The sequence below is a fragment of the Hyla sarda genome, chromosome 6 (genome assembly GCF_029499605.1).
Source record: "Hyla sarda isolate aHylSar1 chromosome 6, aHylSar1.hap1, whole genome shotgun sequence".
In the NCBI taxonomy this organism is placed as follows: domain Eukaryota; kingdom Metazoa; phylum Chordata; class Amphibia; order Anura; family Hylidae; genus Hyla; species Hyla sarda.
Window position 1 is genome coordinate 59,218,442 of NC_079194.1, and position 23,010 is coordinate 59,241,451.

At 44.6% G+C, this 23,010-nt stretch overlaps 1 protein-coding gene across 2 annotated transcripts in view; it reads left to right on the forward strand.

Moving 5' to 3' along the window:
* Positions 1-7,817, forward strand: part of DESI1 (desumoylating isopeptidase 1) — a 30,050-nt gene extending 22,233 nt beyond the window's left edge. For both annotated transcript variants that reach the window (XM_056523844.1, XM_056523845.1), the window contains exon 6: positions 7,657-7,817. In XM_056523844.1, the coding sequence (XP_056379819.1) occupies positions 7,657-7,750 (94 nt within the window). In that variant the 3' untranslated portion in view covers positions 7,751-7,817. The remainder of the gene's footprint in view (positions 1-7,656) is intronic.
* The last annotated feature ends 15,193 nt before the right edge of the window (positions 7,818-23,010 follow it).

Below are 23,010 nucleotides of genomic sequence, written 5' to 3' on the forward strand. Positions count from 1 at the left end.
TTGGGAACTGGGCATTGAGGGCGTGTCGGAGTTGGAGGTATTTAAAAAAGCTGTTTCTGGGAAGAGCATGGCTGGATTGCAGCTGATCAAATGAACAGAGCACATTGTCACGGTAAACATGCCCCAAGGTGAGCGCCCCCGCATTCTGCCAGAAGACTGGGTCCAGAGCATCGCCCACATGAGGAAGGTGAGGGTTATGCCATAAAGGGGTATCCTCTGAGATGTCAGCATATCCATAAATTCCCTTAACTGCCCGCTAGACCTTTTATGGCCAGCTCTACCTCCAAGAACAGGACTATCTAGCAGCATCCTAAGGGTCATTGTCGGGACAGACCTAGCCAAGGACTGTTCGAAGTCCAGCGCCACATCCCCAGAGATCCAGTGCCTGATATACCGGAGTTGACCGGCCAAATAATACAAATAAAAATCGGGGAGTGACATTCCCGCCGCCAACTTGGGGCGTTGTAACGTGGTTAGCCGAATTTTAGGTCTTTTGGGGCCCCAAATAAATGGTGAAAGAAGGGAGTGAAGAGAATCAAAAAAAAGTATCTAGGTACAGGCACTGAGGCATGCTCCAGCGCATAAAGGCACTTAGGTAAAACAATGAGTTTGATAAGATTAATACGGCCAGCTACCGACAACGGGAGCGTGACCCACACCCGGAACTTCGCTTTAATATAGGGAAGTAGAGTAAGTACATTGGTGGATAGATCAAGCAGAGGATCTCTGTGGATGCGAATCCCCAAATACTTAAATGAGGAAACCACCGGGAGACCATTCATTACTGGGGGCCAATCTTTAGACAGAAGCGGCATCACTGCAGATTTAGTCCAGTTAATGAATAAACCAGAGAAGTACCCAAAACGGTCCATTAGCGCCATAACATACGGGAGCATCAATGCAGGGTCAGAGAGGAATAACAACATATCATCGGCGTAGAGGCCAATACGCTCCTCCCGGCCCCCCGTAGACATACCTCGGAAGCCAGGATCCTGTCGAATGCAGAGGTCGAGGGGCTCCACTGCCACCGCAAACGGGGACAAGGGACACCCCGCCGAGGGCAAACGGGGAAGAACACACACCATTCACCAGGATCTGGGCTCGAGGGCACCTGTACCAGAGGGACACCCACTTTCTAAAATTAGGACCAAAACCAAATTTAACAAGGGTAGCCTGTAAATAACCCCATTCCACGGAATAAAGGCCATGGCGGCGTCCAGCGACGCCAAGGCCCAATCCCCCCCCCAGAGTGCTCCCCACCTGGACAGCCGCCTGGACCCTACGGATGTTGTCGGATGTGGATTTGCCCGGCATGAAGCCGGATTGATCCGGGTGAATTATGGATAGGATTACCTTATTCAAACGGTTAGCCAAAACTTTCGTAAGCACTTTATAATCCAGATTCAGCAGAGAAATGGGTCTGTAAAAACCACACTCTACAGGATCCTTATCAGGTTTTAGGAGGACAACTATGGTTGCCTCATACATAGAGGCAGGTAAAATACCATCCTCAAACGCCCGGTCAAGCATTGCAAGCAAGGATGGAAGGAGCACGTCGGAGTACCACAAGTAAACCTCCAGTGGAAGGCCATCAGGGCCCGGAGATTTACCTTTGGTCATGTCCATCATAGCATCCTGAATCTCCAATAAGGAGAGGGGGGCCTCCAACAACATCCGATCACTATCTGACAGTACCGGAAAGTCAATACCGTCCAGGTAGGTGTCCAGCTCCGCAGCGCCATACTGCACCTGTGAAGAATAAAGGTTAGAGTAGTATGTGGCAAAGCAATGCGCAATGTTCACAACCCCCAACAGCTCGGACCCATCCGAGACCACTATCTTAAGAATCGGAGGGGCAGAAGAGATCTGCCTGACTAGATGTGCTAACGGCTTACTAGATTGATTGCCATGTTCAAAGTAGAATTGTTTTGTGAAAAACTGCTTTCTATTGGCCTTCTCAGAAAGGTGCAGCATGTATTGCAGCCCCACACGCAGCCACTCAACCTTATTAGCCTCGGATGAGTCCGCAACATATCAGGCCTCCAGCTCCGCACACTGTCCAGCCAGCTGACTAGTCAACTTTTTCCTCTACACAGGTTTTGATAAATCTCCCTCGGTATGTATTTTGGTCAGTATTATTTAGGTAAAACCTGGAGTGGGGTTAAAATACATGGGGGGGGTAATCTATCAAGACGGCATCTCGCACGTCCCATCAATGCACGCCTCTACATAAATCCACCGCGCGCCCTCCCCAAAGTCTTTGACAAAATCTCTCTGAGCTGGCAGAGACATCAACTTTAGTTTACGTAAACTGTCATAAATTTGCGGAAGCCGATGCCACCCCCCCTTTCTTAAAAGTTGTGCCCATTTTTTAGAGAGTGGTGAAAAACTGCAAATATTGGCTGGGTCTTGCACGTAAATTGTATGATTTCTCCATTACGATTCAGAAATGAAAGCAGCCTGTGATTATTATGGGCCCTTTAATGACTTGGACACTTGACAACTATAACTTATTGTCCAGAGAGCGGTTGCCAATAGCATCTGATCATATTCCAGCTCTTAAATGGGCACTGTCACCAACTTTATTTTTTGATATGTTGTAGTACTTATGTACTACAACATAGCTCTAATATACTTTTATTTTTATTTTTTTCATTAAAAAGGTTTAATTTACATTTATAAACCGGCCACTGAAAAAGGACTGATTTTGGAGTGGCAATCAGTCCTTTTTCAGTTAGGCTGCACTCACTCCCTGCCTGTCAATCAGACAGGCAGGAGCGAGCGCATTGGCTCCCCGGCCACTGGCTGGGAGGCGACTCATCCCGCACATTGCCGCCGCTGTCCCTGCACGCCCGCTGCTGGACTCTGCAGTAACTTGCAAGTGTAATGAGGGAACGGGGTATGTGGGGGGGTTGGGGGGTAAGTAGTGAACGGGCTAGTGCCGTAGCGGGGGGGGGGGGGGGGGGCTGGCAAAAAAAAAATATAGGATGGTGGGAGCTACCCTTTAAGATTTCAAGGGCCCTTTAAGGCAGTGTTTTCCAAACAGTGTGTCTCCAGCTGTTGCAAAACTACAACTCCCAGCATTCCTGGACAGCCAAAGGCTGTCTGGGCATGCTGGGAGTTGTAGTTTTGCAACAGCTGGAGACATACTGTTTGGAAAACACTGCCTTAAAGGGATAAAATGGTCAACTTTGTTGGCTATGGGCATTGCTCTGTTTTCCTTGAATTAGCTTTATGTCTTAGTGATCTTCTGTTCTGATCATCAGTTCTGTGATATTCCCAGCTCTGTGCCATCTCTGCTCCACATTCAACTCAGAAGGGAAACATTAACCCCTTAACTACATCGGACATAAATGTACGTCATGGTGCGGTGGGACGTAACGCACCATGACGTAAATTGACGTCATGTACACGACCACTGCTCGCATAATGCACGGCAGGTCCCGGCTGCTGTCAGCAGCCAGGGATCCGCCGGTAATGGCGGACATTAGCGATCACGCTGATGTCCGCCATTAACCCCTCAGATGCAGTGATCAATACAGATCGCGGCAGTATGGCACTCAGAATGGATGATGGGATCACCTGCGGCGGACGGAGGTCCCCTCACCTGCTTCCGTCCATCTTCTGGGGTCTTCTGCTCTAGTCTGAGATCGAGCAGACCAGAGCAGAAGATGACCGATAACACTGATCAGTGCTATGCCTATGCATAGCACTGAACAGTATTAGCAATCAACTGATTGCAGTAAATAGTAGGGGTGTGAATCGCCAAGAATTTGGCGATTCGATTCGAATCGCGATACCAGTGTGGCGATTCGATATATCGCGATATATCGCGATACCGTCTAGGTGACGATACATCGCGATATATCGCCCACCTGGGAGCATTCATAGATCCCAATAGACGCCGCTGTCAGCTTTGACAGCGGCGATCTAGTACTCCGGTGCTCACTTTTCTCATGTTATCCCGTCCGGGCTGCAAAATAAAATAAAACGCACTTTATCTTACCTGCCAACGAGCCCGCGGAGCTCCGGTACAGGTGTTCGGTCCCCGGGCTGTATTCTTCTTACTTCCTGTTAGTCCGGCACGTCACATGGAGCTTCAGCCTATCACCAGCCGCAGCGATGTCCCGCCTCCGCTGGTGATAGGCTGAAGCTCCATGTGACGTGCCGGACTAACAGGAAGTAAGAAGAATACAGCCCGGGGACCGAACACCTGTACCGGAGCTCCGCGGGCTCGTTGGCAGGTAAGAAAAGTGCGTTTTATTAAAAATTCCACATCCCTAAAAGAATCGATTCAAAAATATTTTGAATCGATTCTGTATCGGCAAATGAAAAATCGCGATTATCGCGAGAATCGATTTTTTTCTTACATCCCTAGTAAATAGTCCCCTATAAGAACATATAAAATGTAAAACAAATTTGAAAAATCCCCTCCCTCAATAAAATTGTAAATCGTTCCTTTTTCACATTTTACCCCAAAAAAACGTAAAAATAAATAAATAATTTACATATTTGGTATCGCCACGTGCGTAAATGTCCTAACTAAACTATCAAAATATAATGTTAATTATCCGGTATGGTGAACGGCATAAACATAAAAAAAAATTGCAGTTTTTTTTTTTTTCACATTTTATTCCAGAAAAAAATTATTAAAAAGTGAAATACAAGCAAAAGTGGTACAGATAAAAACTACAGATCACGGCGTAAAAAATGAGCCCTCATACCATCCCATATACGTAAAAATGAGAAAGTTATAGGTGGTCAAAATAGGGCAATTTCAAACATACTAATTTTGTTAAAATAGTTTGAGTTTTTTTTTTTTAAGCTGTACAATTATAGAAAAGCATATAACATGGTATCATTTTAATCGTATTGACCCACAGAATAAAGAACACATGTCATTTTTACCGTAAATTGTACAGCGTGAAACAAAACCTTCCATAATTTGCTAAATTGCTGCTTTCTTTTCATTATCCCCACATAAATAATATTTGTTTGGTTGCATCATACATTTTTATGATAAAATGAGTGATATCATCACAAAGTAAAATTGGTCACGCAAAACAACAAGCCCTCATATAGGTCTATGGATGAAAATATAAGAGTTATGATTTTTAGAAGGCAAGGAGGAAAAAAACGAAAATGCAAAAATAAAAGTGGCTGCGTTCTGAAGGCCTAAATAGGCTGTGTCCTTAACCCCTTAAGGACCGGGCTTTTTTCCGTTTTTGCTCTTTCGTTTTTTCCTCCTTACCTTTAAAAAATCACACCTCCTTTAAATTTTACACCCAAAAATCTGTATTATGGCTTATTTTTTGCGCCACCAATTCTACTTTGTAATGATATCAGTCATTTTACCTAAAAATCTACGGTGAAATGGGGAAAAAAATCATTGTGCGACAAAATTGAAAAAATACAGCCATTTTGTAACTTTTGGGGCCTTCAGTTTCTACGTAGTACATTTTCCGGTAAAAATGACACCTTATCTTTATTCTCTACGATTAAAATGATACCCTACTTATATAAGTTTGATTTTGTATTACTTCAGAAAAAAAATCATAACTACATGCAGGAAAATGTATAAGTTTAAAATTGTCATTTTCTGACCCCCTATAACTTTTTTATTTTTCCGTATTCAGGGCGCTATGAGGGTTCATTTTTTACGCCGTGATATGAAGTTTTTGTCGGTATAATTTTTGCATTGATCTGACTTTTTGATCGCTTTTTATTCATCTTTTCATGATATAAAAAGTGACCAAAAATGCGCTATTTTGGACTTTGGAATTTTTTTGCGCGTACGCTATTGACCGTGCGGTTTAATTAGCAGTATATTTTTTTAATTCGGACATTTCCGCATGCGGCGATACCACATATGTTTATTTTAGTTTTTATTTACTGTTTTTTTTTTCTATTATTGGAAATGCCGAGTGATTCAAACTTTTATTAGGGGAAGGGATAATTCAAAGGATTAATGATTTTTTTTTACACTTTTGTTTTGCAATATTATAGCTCCCATAGGAGGCTATAACATTGCATTTACTGATCTTTAACACTGTTCAATGCATCTCCATAGAGATGCAATGATCAGTGTTTTCGGCGATTGATTGCTCAAGCCTGGATCTCGGGCTTGAAGCATTCAATCGGCGATTGGACTGCAGGAAGGAAGGTAAGAGACCTTCCTCCTGTAGTACAGCTGTTCGGGATGCCGCGATTATACCGCGGCGATCCCGAACAGCTCCCTGAACTAGCCGGACACTTTTACTTTCACTTTAAGCCGCGTGGCTCAGCTTTGAGCACGCGGATAAAGGGTTAATAGTGCGCGTCACCGCCATCAGTGCCGCGCGGTATTAGCGGCGAGTCCCGGCTTCACTATGATGCCGGGCCCGCCGTGATATGATGCGGGGTCACCGTGGGACCCCGCGTTATATCACGGGAGCGGGACCAAGGACGTACTCATACGTCCTTGGTCCTTATGGGGTTAAAGGACAACTGTAGTGGAACAGTTTTATATATATATACCTGTGCCCGAGCGTAAAAAAAAAAAAAAAAAACTCATACATACCTTCCTACGAGCCCCCGTTGGTCCGGCACAGGCCTCACGGTCCGGCAGTGCTGACCTCATTCCACTTCCTGAGGATGGGGATGCCGCAGAGCCTTCGGCGTATCACCGGCCGCAGCGATGCCCCGCCCTGACCTGTGATAGGCTGAGCCCACTGTCATGTAAGGAGCTCTGGCCGGCTTCTTACATGACAGTGGGCTCAGCCTATCACAGGCCGGGGCGGGACATCGCCGCAGCCGGTGATACGCTGACGGCTCTGCGGCATCCCCATCCTCAGGAAGTGGAATGAGGTCAGCACTGCCGGACCGTGAGGCCTGTGCCGGACCAACGGGGGCTCGTAGGAAGGTATGTATGAGTTTTTTATGTTTATTTTTGAGGCACGGGTATATATATATATAAAACTGTTCCACTACAGTTGTCCTTTAAGGGGTTGTCCTGGCATGAGGTGTATTTAAGTTGTTTTTTTCATCTGATCAGGGGAGGGGTAAGTAAACAAACAAAAAAAAAAAACACTCCCTAACCTTCCTCACTCCCATGCCGCCGGTATTCTAGAGCTGTCCAGCCCCTCCAAAGTGATGTCAAACGTCTGCTCAGCCAATTGGTGGCTGAGACTGAACACTGCTGTGGCCGCTGATTGGATGGGCCGGCGCATGACGTCATGTCCCCAAACCCGGAAATGCTGGAGCGAGAAAGCTAAGGGAGTATTTTTATTTCTAGTTACTCTCTTCTTATCCAGCTTTAAAAAAAAATAAAAAATGCTTTATGCCCGAACAACCCCTTTTTAAAGATAGTTTATAGCATCTTTGTTGGCCATTCACTTTACATTTTGGCCAAACGAAAAAGTTTGCTGACGTATACTGTGACGCGTTACCTGCAATCCCATTGGTTTTAATAGCTGAATGTAGTCCAATTGTGACTGCATTAGGTCCTTTTCCCGAACATATACTTTGTTTGGGACACATGGTCTGCTGGGAATGCATCACAGTATGTGTCGGCAAATCTTTTTTTATGATTTACAAATTTAGAAAACATCATTTTGGTGTATGTGTGGATGGATATATATTAATTATAATTATTTAATTTATTTCTTCTTCTTTCAGACCTTTCGGACAAGCCCTCCGTCCTCTTCTGGATTCTGTTCAGATTCAGCCACCAGGGGGAAACAGTTTTAACAGGCAAAATGGACCAAGCTAACCAAGATGCGCTCCTCTCGAATGTGGGCAGTGCCCCGCTTTTTAACTTAATATACTTTTATTATCTATTTTTGACCCCAGCTGTTCCTTGTTTCATTACATTCCAGTTTTGCAGTAGGACATTAGAATAGATTCTGAATGTTCGTCGTTGTTTAGGTTGCATCAGTAACAAAACATTCTGTCCAAACAAAATAAGTAGGTTTGGGTGCAGAAAAGTCCCTGGTTGGCAGCTTGTTAAAGGTCAATACTTCATCCTTCTAGACCAGTGGTCTTCAACCTGCGGACCTCCAGATGTTGCAAAACTACAACTCCCAGCATGCTGGGAGTTGTAGCTTTGCAACATCTGGAGGTCCGCAGGTTGAAGACCACTGTTCTAGACAATAGAAGCCCATATAACAAAAGTTTGCGGAAACCGCTGTTTTTTGGTGGGATCAGCCGACTATCTTATATGGTGGTGCCAACTCTTCTCTGACAGGTGATGTCAGGGGGAAGAAGGATTGGGAATGTTGACTTTTAGCACTTGATCCGTTTTTTGTTTTTTCAAGATCCAACAGAGATGTCTGGAAGCAACTTATCCCCTTCTGCCAAGGGCTGTTGCAGGTATATGACAATAAATAGACCTTTTTCCTCCAGGAAATGGCAGGGTTATATGGGCGCTGAAGGCACATTCAAACATAGGTTTTAAAGGGGTACTCCACTGGAAAAAAAATATTTTTCAACTGGTGCTAGAAAGTTAAACAGATTTGTAAATTGCTTCTATTTAAAAATATTAATCCTTCCAGTACTTATCAGCTACTGTATGCTCCACAGGAAGTTCTTTTCTTTTTGAATTTCCTTTCTGTCTGACCAGAGTGCTCTCTGCTGACACCTCTGTCCATATCAGGAACTGTCCAGAGCAGGATAGGTTTGCTATGGGGATTTTCTCCTGCTCTGGACAGTTCCTGATATGGACAGAGGTGTCAGCAGAGAGCACTGTGGTCAGACAGAAAGGAAATTAAAAATGAAAAGATCTTCCTATGGAGCATACAGTAGTTAAAGGACATCTGTAGCGTTACAAACACTTATCCCCTATCCTCAAGATAGGGGATAAGTGTTTGATCGCGGGGGGTCCGAACGATGGGGCCCCCGGCGATCTCCTGTACGGGGCCGCGGCTCTCCCGTGCAGAGGGCGTGCCAGCCGCAGCATGACTTTGCGGCCGGCACGCCTCCTCCATACATCTCTATGAGAGAGGAGGGGAGGCAGCATTTGTGCATTCCCCATAGAACTGTATTGGGACGGGGAGGAGACGGGGCGTCATCGTCGACCTCTAGGTCGACGCTACGCGCCTTAGCGCTTACCATGAGTGCTTATGGCGGCGCCCCGTTAGGGAGATCGGGGGGGTCCCAGCGATCGAACCCCCGCGATCAAACACTTATCCCCTATCCTGTGGAAGTTGTCCTTTAAGTACTGGAAGAATTAAGATTTTTAAATAGAAGTAATTTACAAATCTGTTAACTTTCTGGCACCAGTTGATTTAAAAAAAAATAAATAAAAAAAAATGTTTTCCAGCGGAGTACCCCTTTAATGCATAGAAGACGTTTGAAAAGGGTACTGCAGCGAAAAGTAACTTATCACTGATAATAGTCAGATTGCAGGGGGTCTGACTGCTGGGACCCACCGTGATCTCCTGCACAGGCCCCAGCTCTCTGAGAGCAGTGCGTGCTGGGGTGGCCATACGCTCCATTTATTCCATATGAGTGTGCCGAAGATGCCCGAATACAGCATTAGGGTCTTTTCCGCCCCAGCCGTCGGGGGTTCCGCTCGCCATCTAACATGTATGCCCTATGTTGTGAATAGGGAATAAGTGACTTTTGGCTGCAGTACCCCTTTAATTACCCAAGATGCAATGTGTTTCACAGCTTTCCACTGACGAAGCAGCAGAAGGCTGAAAAACATATTGCATCTTGGGTAATTGAACATCTTCTATTCATTAAACCTACAGATAGACGTCTTTAGCTCCGATCTAATCCTGCCATTCCCTGGAGGAAAAGGATCTGTTGTCTAATAGAAGAACAGGAAGGCTGCAGTGGTGCAAACGTTCTTCTATTCTATAAACCTAATCCAGTGTTATATATAGTGTACACAACCTCACCTGGTAAGCGCATAAGGATCTGGCACGTATACATGTGCTGATTTTACACTATGAAGCGCTTTTCATTTCATTTCTATTGCAGATATATGGCCACCTAAGTGCTGAGTCATTTTTAGTTGTTTTGTATGTAAAGTTGACATTATGGATTAGTGAAGGAGGGTAGAGTGCATCTCATGTTACACACTACCCGTTTGGAAGCATCTGAAGCCCCGACAGCCTTCGGCTGTCCGGGCATGCTGGGAGTTGTAGTTTTGCAGCAGCTGGTGGCACCCTGGTTGGGGAAACACACTGGCATAAGGTAAAAGCATGCCTCCTCCTGGTCCAGCTTACATGAAAAGGCTGTAAACTGAACACGGGGAGCAATGTGCGCACAAACAGTCCACAGCACACAGTGTTTTCTAAGCTCCTATGGGTGTATCTTGTTTTTCCTGAACATTGAGTATTTGAACTTTGCTCCTTTATTGTTCAGTAGAGGACAGAATGACAACGTGCAGTAAAATTGTCCTTCAGTGTTTTTTCTCCTCATCTCCAGGGGGTTGTTTTTCTGCAAGTTAATTTTTAAAGGACATGATCGCTTGTCATTGTTCTGATTTATTGACATTAAAGGGGTACTCTGCCCCTAGACATCTTATCCCCTAGCCAAAGGATAGGGGATAAGATGACTGATTGCGGGGGTCCCGCGATCTTGGCTGCGGCATCCCAGACATCCGGCACAGGATGACTGGCGATGCAGGGCGGAGGCTCATGACGTCACGCTCACGTCCCCTCAGTGCAAGTCTATGGGAGTCACGCCCCCCTGCCATAGACTTGCTTTGAGGGGGTGTGGCTGTGATGTCACGAGTCTCCAGCGCTGCACCCGACTCTCTAAACGAGTGCAGCAGGGAGATCATGGGGGGTCCAGCCTCTGGGGACCCCCGCAATCTCCCTGTTGCACCCGGCATTCGTTTAGAGCGTCATGTGTAGTGCCAGATAGGGGATAAGATGTCTAGGGGCCGAGCACTCCTTTAAGTCTTATTGATAACACGATCTCCCCATTATCATATTACCACACTAGGGCGTCAGCATGTAACAAACCGCCCCCCCCCCCCCCCGCGATCATAAAAGTATCACTGGGTTGATCTAGGGCTGTCTTCAGATACTCTTTTTGATAGTAAAAAAAATATCCAAAAGTTTTGATAAATGAGTCTCCCTTGGTGCAGGGGTAAAGCCCATCTGGGTCTGCCCAACTGGTTTAATGTATTTTACCTCAGAAACCTTGCATGAATATATTGCAATGGTTTCTAACTGTGTACACTGTCATATTTTTTAGTACAGTGAAACCTCTTTGAGAGGTTGCACAAAAAGGTGGTCTTTTAGGGGTTGGTCATCTTAAAGAATGCATAATAAATGTGAAACTGAAAATCTTGTCTAGGTAAGGAGGTGGTCTTCTCAAAGAGGTGGTCTTTTGGAGAGGTTGCACTGTACTTCCCTTTCTGCTACTAAAGCAATTCTGGATACAGGATCAAATGTTCAGGTGGTTGCCTGAAGCGATATTTTAATGTCTAAAGGTGTTCAGGGTGGGATGAAAAAGAATTTTAAAAATCATCATGCACTCACTTAGCGATGGTGCCAGTTCCCAAAGCAGAGTGCTTACTGTTCTCCTCTCTCTACACATAGGAAATGCCTGCTTATCCAATCACTAGCTGAGGCGGGTCACTGCTACAGTTACTGATTGGCTGTATAAAAATTTCCTAGAGAGTGGAGCAGGAAGCACTTGGCACCGTCAAAGTGGCATTGGTGGCAGGTGAGTACATGGTTTTTGGGTTTCCATATTTCTCCTCATGCCCACCTACTACCTCTTATAGTCCTCTCCATACCTACCCACTACCTCTTATAGTCCTCTCCATACCTACCCACTACCTCTTATAGTCCTTGGCTACCCACTACACCTCATATTCCACTCTATACCTACCCGCTACACCTCATATTCCTCTCTACACCTCATAGTCCTCTCTATACCTACCCGCTACACCTCATCGTCCTTTCCATACCTACCCGTTACACCTCATCGTCCTTTCTTTACCTACCCGCTACACCTCATAGTTCTCATGTTAACCAGCCAATACACTTTCTTGTCTATCCCACTCACTGACCAGTGCAGATGTTTCTAAACCTAGCCCAGCCACATGTACACCCAGAAAAGGGCAGGTACATGCGGGAGCTCATCCGCAGCATATCTGACACTGCAGAGGCGCTGCCAGCAAACATGAGCGGACACACAGCTATGGCAGCAGCAGCTGAAGGGATCTCGCTCTGACTGCCAGCAGGGCATCCGCAGCGCCAGAGATGCTGTGTGTGTAAATACACCCTTTTAGGATACGTTCACATGTGTGTATTTTCTGCTGCAGATTTGCTTCACCAGATTTTGCTGCCTATTGAAGCCAATGGGCAGGAGAATCTGCAGCAATAAATCTGCATTCTGCATAAAAAAATACACACGTGTGAACGGCAGCAGGTTTTCCACATCGGAATTTCCACAGCAGGACCCATTGAGGTCAATGTCATTTGCAGAAATTCCACTGCATTAAATCCACAGTGGGGAAACTCGCAGGGAAATTGTCACCCAGCTTTCCAATAAGACTTTGAAGGTTGAACCGTTCAGTTTTGGAATCTATGCTTTGATGACCTGTATGTCACACTGTCATATTTTGATGCAGGAGTCTTTCATGTAGAAAGTGGTGGCAATCTGTGCCAAATATAAGCCTATGTTATTGCCATATGTACAAGGCTTGCCACCACTGACAAGTCTTAAAGAACTGATGCACCACTGTAAAGGAGAGCCAGGGTTCCAAACAGGAGATCACGGGAGGCCCCAGGGCTCAGATCCCATGCCATCTAAAACTTATCCTTTGGATAGGGAATGTTTTTTTTTTTTTTTTTTCTTCTATGATACTTGGCAATTGTGTGTTCATCAATATGCTTCAAAGTAAAACCTCTAGCGTAACCTCTTTGCTAACACTGTTAAATTCGTCATGTGGCCTTTAAGGGTATGTACACACAGCATATTTTTCAGCCACATAATATGCAGCGTATTAAGCGACAGAAATCCAAGGCAGTGTTGAATGTGGATTGGCTCCATTCTTTGGGTCTAATCTGTGTCCTGGCCACCTGGGTTGGCATGCACTCCAATCATTGTCAAGGGAGTGCCGAAGATAACGGAGTAAGTGGTTGGGTGTTTGGTCTGACCTCTGCGATCTCTAGAACAAAGCCCAGACTCTCCCTGCTGAATGGAGTTGTGGGTTGGCACGCGCTCCATTCACTGTCTATTGGAGCACCAAAGATACCGGAGTACCGTGCTCAGTTTCTCTGGTGCTTCCACAGACAATGAATGATGTGTGCGCAAACACCCCACTCCATTCAGCAGGGAGAGTGTAGGCTTATTCTAGAGATCGAGGGGGGGGGGGGGGTATTGCGGTCGTGAGGTGGATAAGTGTGTGTGATCTCTGGGACCCCCACGATCTCTAGAACAGAGCCCCCAACTCTACCCCCTGAATGGAGTGGTGAGTTTTCGCGCTCCATTCATTGTCCACGGGAGCGCCGGAGATACCTGATCGGTAAAAATAGTTTTTTTTTTGTTGTTTTTTTTTTTTTTTAGGGCTGGAATACCACTTGAACTTCTTATTTTGATGTTACCTGTCCTGTTTTTATTCTGTGGGAAGACTTAAAGGGGTTTTGCCATTATGATCACATGGAGGCCAACCACTGGGACCCATTGTGATCTTCAGCGCGAAACTCCTGCAGTTCTAGTTTGAATGGCACAGCAGAGGGCATACTCAACCTCCGTGCCACTCACGGTCTATGGGCGTGCCAAAGATAACTGAGCACTGTAGTTCTCGAGTCCCATTCTCAGGCTCACAGGGGGTCCCAGTGGTTAGACTCCTAAGAATCAATTTGGATAAGGGGATAAATGTCCATGGTTGAAAAGCCCCTTTGAAATTGTTCCTTGAATGTATGACTGGATGTATGCAATTGTGTGCATAGTCCAGTGTCTCCTAATTTGTGGGCCAAAAGGCAAATTGTAGGTTTGCCACTGGTTGCAGAAATATTTCTCAACACCATTTTAAGAAAAAATACTTCAGCTGTATACGTGTGCACAGTTAACGCAGCAAGGTCCTGATGTATACTGGCCAGACGTACTGAAAGGACATCCTTTTGCAAACATTTGGCCATTATAGTCTATGAACACATGACTGTATGTTGTCGGTCATGTTGCAGAGATCCCGGGACATGCCTGCTGCTTTGTTCTCTGTGGAGATAAGTGTTCTGAGATGCGTTTGGTAGAGGGTTAGGTCGGGTTCACATAAGACTTTCTACACATTTGAATAATCAGGCAGGAGCTAGGGCCACTCGGAAAGGCGCCGTCTCATAGACGGCAATGCATTCCCGAACGGAATCTGCAGAATAAATAGACAAGTCTATTTCTGCGAATGCCGGAATCAGGATTCCTACGGCAGAAAAATCTGTTGTGGAAATTCCGCTGTATGCACAGTGCAGAATTCCGAATGGACATTCCGCCGTGTGAACATACCCTTATTCACCAAGTCTTTTATAAGGCTATCCCATAACACCCGGCTTACATTGGAAGAACAGACAGGCTTAGGCTACATTCACACTTCGTTTTTACATTACGGGTGCCGGATCCGGCTGGGGGAGGGGCAAACCGGGCTCTCCCATACCCCAGCCGGACCAGCGCTGAAATCCATTTACTTTAATGAGCCGACCGGAGTCAAACGGTGACTCTGGTCGGCTAATTTTTTACCTGTATGCGGCTTCCTGACCGGACCTAAAACCATAGTATACTACGGTTTTGGGTCCGGTCACAAAACCGAATACGGGTCAAAAATGAGCCGACCGGAGTCACCGTTTGACTCTGGTCGGCTCATTAAAGTAGATGGAGTTCAACGCTGGTCCGGTTGGGGTACGGGAGAGCCCGGATTGCCCCTCCCCCAGCCGGATCCGGCACCCGTAATGTAAAAACGAAGTGTGAATGCAGCCTTAGTAATGCACTTTGATACATTTTTCTAAGATAATAGTAATTCCAAGTGTTTTTTTTTTACTATACAAAGATAAATCCACCCATAACAACCTAACTCTTACTAGTTTCAATGGGTAAAAAACTGTCCAACCTCGAACATGCTGCAGGTTACGGCTCCGTGGCAGCAATAGGGTACCCATAAAGGTGCCCGAGACTATACTGCACATGTATATATACCATCAGTATTGTATGGAGGGGTTTCTTTTAGAGTCCCTCAATGGCGGAGATTTATCGAAACCTGAGCAGAGGGAAAGCTGCTCAGTTGCCCATAGCAACCAATCAGATTGCTTCTTTCATTTTTCACAAGGCCTCTGCAAAATGAAAGAAGCGATCTGATTGGTTGCTATGGGCAACTGGGCAACTTTTCCTCTGAACAGGTTTTGATAAATCTCCGCCTAGGAGTTTGGAAGAAGTCATGGTACATGCCGTCAGGGTTTTCTTTCTTTATAGTATTGTATACCAGCACTCAGCGTTCCATAGGGTACATAGACATATAGGACTCTGGATACCGTCATCTGCAGAAGCTGCTAGAACAGCGTTTTCCAAACAGTGGGCCTCCAGCTGCTGCAAAACTACAATTCCCAGCATGCCCGGACAGCCGTTGGCTGTCCGGGCATGCTGGGAGTTGTAGTTTTGCAACAGCTGGAGACACACTGTTTGGGAAAACACTGTGCTAAAATGTATATATGAATGGGAATTTCCTACCTTTCCATGAATTATAGGAATACACCCCACGCGATTGCGGCCATAGGAAAACGCTGCTATTAGAGATGAGCGAACTTACAGTAAATTCGATTCGTCACGAACTTCTCGGCTCGGCAGTTGATGACTTTTTAGTCTGCATAAATTAGTTCAGCTTTCAGGTGCTCCCGTAGGCTGGAAAAGGTGGATACAGTCCTAGGAGACTCTTTCCAAGGACTGTATCCATCTTTACCAGAGCACCTGAAGGCTGAACTAATTTATGCAGGATAAGTCATCAACTGCCGAGCCGAGAAGTTTGTGACGAATCGAATTTACTGTAAGTTCGCTCATCTCTAGCTGCTATACATTCCCCCTCCCTAGACCGCTTGAGATCATTGTGAATTGAAACCTATTTTTTTAACAATACTAGATGAGTCTACGTGTTAATAGATCTCCCTATTCCTTGTGTCCTGACATAAGTGAAGGCTATAGAGATATATATATATATATACACCTCGGTGTGTCATATCCTTACAACATAACGTGGATAGATTACATTTTGCATGGTGCCGTATTACATTTTATATGTTCTTTTGTAACATGTTTCATTTTAATATCTGAGTTATGAACTTCATTCCTTTTTTATGTATGTTTTTTTTTTTTCCCCCCATGGAAAGATGGGACTTGAATGTATAATAAATATAATGTTTCACTATCCTAATATCTTATTGATTCTTCTTTGGGGTTGTTAAAAGGATTCCTTACATCTTGATGAATGTTTGCACATTGGAAAATTTCCCAACATATTTTTATTTCTTAACATGCATTTTCAGCAGTAATCTAATAAAAAAAGATGAAAAAAAAAAAATTGGCCATAGACAGTCAATGGAGCAGTGGTCAAGTGTGTGATCCTTTTTAAAAGGAGTTGTTCAGGATTAGGAAAATGGTGCTTCTTTCTTGCAAAAACAGCACCACTCCTGTCCATAGGTTGTGTCTGGTATTGCAGCTTGGCTCTATTAAAGGTGTACTCCAGGGAATTATCAGGGAAATGAAGGAGATGAGATCCAGCTCAATGCAGGTAAAATCAGGTTTAATCCATAGGACAAGGAAGGAACAAGTAACGCGTTTCAAGCGCTGTAAGCGCTCTTAGTCATACAACAAATGCATGTTACAGGTCGGCTTAAATAGGCAGTGAGGTAATTGCGGACGGTTACAGGTCATGTGACCGGCAGGAATTAACCCACTTCTTAGATGTCAACTCGCATGTGGTTTCCTTACAGCCGATGTGCATGATAGCATATATCTTTTCACTATGTAATTCATTAACTCATGCCTGTTCCCTTATTTTTTCTCTCATTTCTCCACACATCGGTCATTTATTATTTTCAGACATTATTCCTTTATGTAGTTATTATTGTATTTGTATTTATTCACCTTCCTGATACTTGAAGTATACATCTTATGTCTTTATACTGCCCCTTTTTTACTTGTAAGGGGTTAATTCCTGCCTGTCACATGACCTGTAGCCGGCCGCAATTACCTCACTGCCTATTTAAGCCGACCTGTAACGTGCATTTGTTGTATGACTAAGAGCGCTTACAGCGCTTGAAACGCGTTACTTGTTCCTTCCTTGTCCTATGGATTAAACCTGATTTTACCTGCATTGAGCTGGATCTCATCTCCTTCATTTCCCTGATATCTGCTGGTGCCGTCCAGCACCTGGATCCGCGCTCTACTGTCTGGGGCGGGGTCAGCTGGCTTTCACCTTGTTTGCCTTTCCAGGGAATTATATATTCCCTGTAAACCATCCTGCCTGATACGCATGTCTCCTGTGGCCCCTGTTGTCTTCCCTGGCTGCCTGATATTCTTTGCCATCCTTCCTTCCCCTTGCTTCATCTCCCAGCAATCACTGCAGCTCTGCTCTGCCAGCCTCCTGCTCTGAGCAGCAGAGGGAGGTTCAGAGTCTGATTGGCTGAGGCTGCACACACTTCCCAGTTTTCAGCACTAAGGAGAACACTCATTAGTGCAGGACAGAAACCACATGGGGGACATTTATGAATGTTTGCTTGTGTATTCCTTTTTTTTAGTTATTTTTTTTTTCTTACCATTTTTTTGATAAATTTCTTTCATGTAAGCAATTTTTTTATTTTTTGCTTTGGTAGTGGCTTTTCTGCTCCATGTCTGAGCTGGAGTAAATTTTTAGTAGGTTTTTTTTTCATGTAATGCGACTTTTTTGCGACTTTCGCACTTGATAAATCTCTGACCACTGCACGTCAAAAATCACTTTTTGCTTTGGTAAGCAAGACCACTGATCTATAGGAATAGTAGAGCAGTTGACCATAGCAACCATCCAAAATTCTTTGCTTCTTTCATTTAAAAAATAAAAATAAAATCTGGTTGCTAAGGGCAACTGCATCTCTGGTCTCTGCACAAGCTTTGATAATCCTCCCTCTCTGATTAGTGTCCTGTGGCAGAGATCCTGGGAGTCTGCACGGCGGATCCTTCGTTCTCTGTGGAGATAAGTGCTGACAGAGATGTCTGGTCCAGGATCATTCCCCTCCCCCATAGACATAAATGTGCAGGGTCAAGCATGTATGTTTATGGTGGGTGAAGAGAGGGGGTTGTCCACTAAACAAGCTTTCTGGTGACGCCATCAAACGTGCATTGTCACGACCAAAAAGTGGGGGATGTGAGAAGCATTTATTCTGAGCAACAGTGGTGCTATTGATACCTCGTGCATTGTGTGTGTGTGTGTATACATACATACAGTGACCCCCCCCCCCCCCCCCCCCCCCGACCTACGATGGCCCCGACATACGATCATTTCAACATACGATGGCCTCTCAGAAGTCATCGCATGTTGAAGGCAGCATCAACATACAATGCTTTTATATGTCGGGGCCATCGCATAAACGGCTATCCGGCAGCGCAGACTGCTTCAGCTGCCACCGGATAGCCGTTTACAGTGCCCCCGTGTGGTCCGCTGACTATCACTTACCTGTCCTCTGGGGTCCGGCGCGTCCTCTTCGGGATCCCCTGCATTGCCAGCGCTCTCCATGGTCGTCATTACGTCGCTGCGCACGCCGTCCCGTCATCCAATAGGAGCGGCGTGCATAACGACGTGATGGCTGCGACGGAGAGTGAGGATGCCGGGGAAGCAGAGGCCTTGCCGGAGCGTCGGGAACACCCCGGGGAAGCGGCGACAGCGATGGAAGGCGACATCCAGGGCAGCGGTGACGGTCCGGAGTGGCGGGGACGCGTGAGTATAACCTCCAATACCAGTGGTCTACAACCTGCGTACCTCCAGATGTTGCAAAACTACAACTCCCAGCATGCCCAGACAGCCGTTGGCTTTCCAGGCATGCTGGGTGTTGTAGTTTTGCAACATCTGGAGGTCCGCAGGTTGTAGACCACTGTCCTATACTTTCCATTGCACCGATCCCTCAACATACGATGGTTTCAACAAACGATGGTCCATTTGGAACGGATTACCATCGTATGTTGAGGGACCACATGTGTGTGTGTGTGTGTGTGTGTGTATATATATATATATATATATATATATATATATATATATATATATATATATATATATATATATATATATATGTGTGTATATATATGTGTGTGTGTGTGAGACATCTGCCATGCTGTCAGCTTAGATACAGAATTGCACCTTAAACCACTGCACCTTAGGAAATTCCATTGCAGCAGGGTCCTATTATTTTTGATTCTACTGCACCATGCACACCGTGAAACATCTGCTGCGAAAATCCTGATTCCCAACTCCGCAGAAAGAATTGATAAGTTGGAAATGCCTTCCCGTCCATGGAGACTCCTTTCTGAGCGACCCGGGCAGACATTCCGCAAAAATCTGTCTTGTGAAAATGACCTAACAATGAAGATTGCATAGGAGCAGTGAACTTCAGAGGTAATGCCCGTGTGTATACTCCAACCATATGGCTTAACCCCTTAAGGACGAAGCCCATTTTGAATGTAAGGACCAGGCCAATTTTCATTTTTAACAATACAAAAGAAAGGAATCCCAAATGACACTGTTTAATATATATGGCCCTCATGGCTACATTGTGTCTATGTTGATCCTACTCTTAAAGGACATCTGCAGCGTGATTAACACTTATCCCCTATCCATAGGGGATAAGTGTTTGATCGCGGGAGGTCCGACGGCTGGGACCCCCTTTGATCTCCTGTGGGGAGCCGCGGCTGTCCCGTGCAGGGGGCGTGCCAGCCGCAGCATAACGTTGCGGCCGGCACGCCTCCTCCATACATCTCTATGGGAGAGGCTGGGAGGCAGCATTCTTGCCTCCCCGTCTCCCCCAAAAGAACTGTATGGGGACGGGGAGGAGATGGGGCATCACCGTCGACCTCTAGGTCGATGCTACGCGCCTTAGCGCTCACTATGAGCACTAATGGCAGCGCCCCGTTAGGGAGATCGCGGGGGGTCCCAGCGGTCGGACCCCCCCGATCACTTATCCCCTATCTTGTAGATAGGGGATAAGTGTATATTGCGCTGCAGTTGTCCTTTAAAAGTGCAAAAAACTCAGACATAATATGATCCACACCAGCAAGAAAAGGAGTTCACACTATACCGCTTAAAATTAAAATCATTACCTTTTATTGAAAAATAGTGATATGATAAAATTGTATACAGCTTTTCAAAATCTGGATATTGAGGGCCTCAAGGTAATAGGCCGAGCAACCTACATAGGAGCATAAGTGTATAACAAATGTATTACAAATACAGGTATTCCTGGGAGCACCTTTATGTCAATATTGCACTTAATCCAATAGGAAGGAGATAAGTATATTATACCTCCATCTCTAAGGCAATTGCTTCCCTAACATCAGTGCTAAAATTTGCACTGGTAAACATCCCACTAGGTAAAGTAAAGAGCAAAGCTAAAGATCATAAGGTGCATACATGCTTACCCATTATTGATGCTGTACTATGGGGTACAGAGAATATCACTTTTATCATATCACTATTTTTCAATAAAGGTAATAATTTTAATTATTTAAAGTGCTATAGTGTGAACTCCTTGCTGGTGTGTATCAATTTTCATTTTTGCACTTTTGTTTTTTCCTCTTCCCCTTGTTTTTTGCGTCACCAATTGTACTTTGTAATGACATAAATCATTTAATAACAAAATCTACCGCAAAACAAAAAAATATATATATTTATGGGGTGAAATTGAAAAAAAAAGAAACATTTTACAACTTTTGGGGGCTTCCATTTTCCATTTATGAAAAAAAACCTTTTATTCTGTAGGTCCATATGGTTACAAGGATACCCAATTTATGTAGGTTTTATTTTGCTATTTTGCTATATAATGCTTATTTTTAGTGCCGTGATCTGTAGTTTTTATCGGTACCATTTATATTTTGATGGTCCTTTTTTGATCTTTTTTTTTTTTTTTTTTTTTATTCATTTTTTTTATGGTGTATGAAGTGATCAAAAATGCACAGTTTTGGACTTTGGTATTTTTTTACGTGTACGCCATCGACCATGCAATTTAACTAACTTTTTATATTTTAATAGTTCAGACGCATTCGGGGGTACCACATATGATTGTTTGTTTATTTTTGATTACATAATTTTTTTTGTCCCCATAGGGGGCTATACCATGAAAACTTTTGATTGCATGCACTGATCAATGCTATGCCATAGCATAACATTGATCAGTGTTATTGGTGCTCTGCTGCTTCAGCCTACATGGCTGGCTTAGAGCAGAGGACCGATTGGACGGCAAGGAGGCAGGTAATTTCGCGATTTCACCGCGGATGTCCCGATCAGCTCCACTGAGCTAACCGGCACCATTAACCCCAGACTTAAGATTAAAGGGTTTAGGCCAGGCATCTGCCCAATCGGCGGTGGCCGGCATTAACTATGGGTCCTGGCTGCTCATACCAACGGGGCCCACCAGGTTTGAAGCGTTCTCCGCTTGTGAGAACGGTTTAAACCCTGGTAACGGAACCAGGGCATACAGGTATCCCCTCATTCCTGAAATACCAGGACGCAAGGGTGTACGTGTACGCCCTTCTTCCTGAATGGGTTAACATAGTAACATAACATTAAAAAAATTTCAAATCAACTAGTGCCAGAAAGTTGAACAGATTTGTAAATTACTTCTATATAAAAATCAGCTGCTGTATGCTCCAGAGGAAGTTGTGTAGTTCTTTCAGTCTGACCAAAGAGCTCTCTGCTGCCACTTTTGTCCATGTCAGAAACTTTCCAGAGCAGGATAGGTATGCTGTGGGGATTTGCTCCTACTCTGGACGCTTCCTAACACAGACAAAGGTGTCAGCAGAGAGCACTGTGGTCAAACTGAAAAAAACTACTCAACTTCCTCTGTATAAAGCAGCTGATAAGTACTGGAGGGATTACGTGCGTTGTGAACACTGCCTAAGGCCTTTTGCACACCACCTGTTTCTACAGTTTTTTGTTAATAGTTTTCTTTTAGGTAAACACAAGCTATTAAAAAGTATCTATAAGGGATCCCAGTTTAAAGGAATAGTGCGGGTGAACAGGAGACCAATGCGGGGTCTCTGACTAACATACGTACCTGCAGCCCGGAGCGGTGTTCCTCTGAAGGTCCGCTTCTTTCTTCGGTGAATTGTGCACTGGAGGCAGGCCTGCCGGGGGTATTTAAATATTCACAGTGTATTGGATTTAGTGTGGGTGAACGGGATGACCATTTTCCTTTAAGCACAAAGCTTTACATTATTTATTATTATTATTATTGTTTTATTTTTATAGCACCCTTTGTTTCAGGACTATGTACAGTGGGGCAAAAAAGTATTTAGTCAGACACCAATTGTGCAAGTTCTCCCACTTAAAAAGATGAGGCCTGTAATTTTCATCATAGGTATACCTCAACTATGAGAGACACAGTGAGAAAAAAAAATCCATAAAATCCCATTGCGTGATTTTTTAAGGATTTATTTACAAATTATTGTGGAAAATAAGTATTTGGTCAATAACAAAAGTTAATCTCAATACTTTGTTATATACCCATTGTTGGCAATGACAGAGGTCAAAGTTTTCTGTAAGTCTTCACAAGGTTTTCACACACTGTTGCTGTTATTTTAGCCCATTCCTCCATGCAGATCTCCTCTAGATCAGTGATGTTTTGGGGCTGTCGCAACACAGACTTTCAACTCCCTCCAAAGGTTTTCTATAGGGTTGAGAGCTGGAGACTGGCTAGGTCACTCGAGGACCTTGAAATGCTTCTTACAAAGCCACTCCTTCGTTGCCTGGGCGGTGTGTTTGGGATTATTGTTTTGCTGAAAGACCCAGCCACGTTTCATCTTCAATGCCCTTGCTGATGGAAGGAGGTTTTCACTCAAAATCTC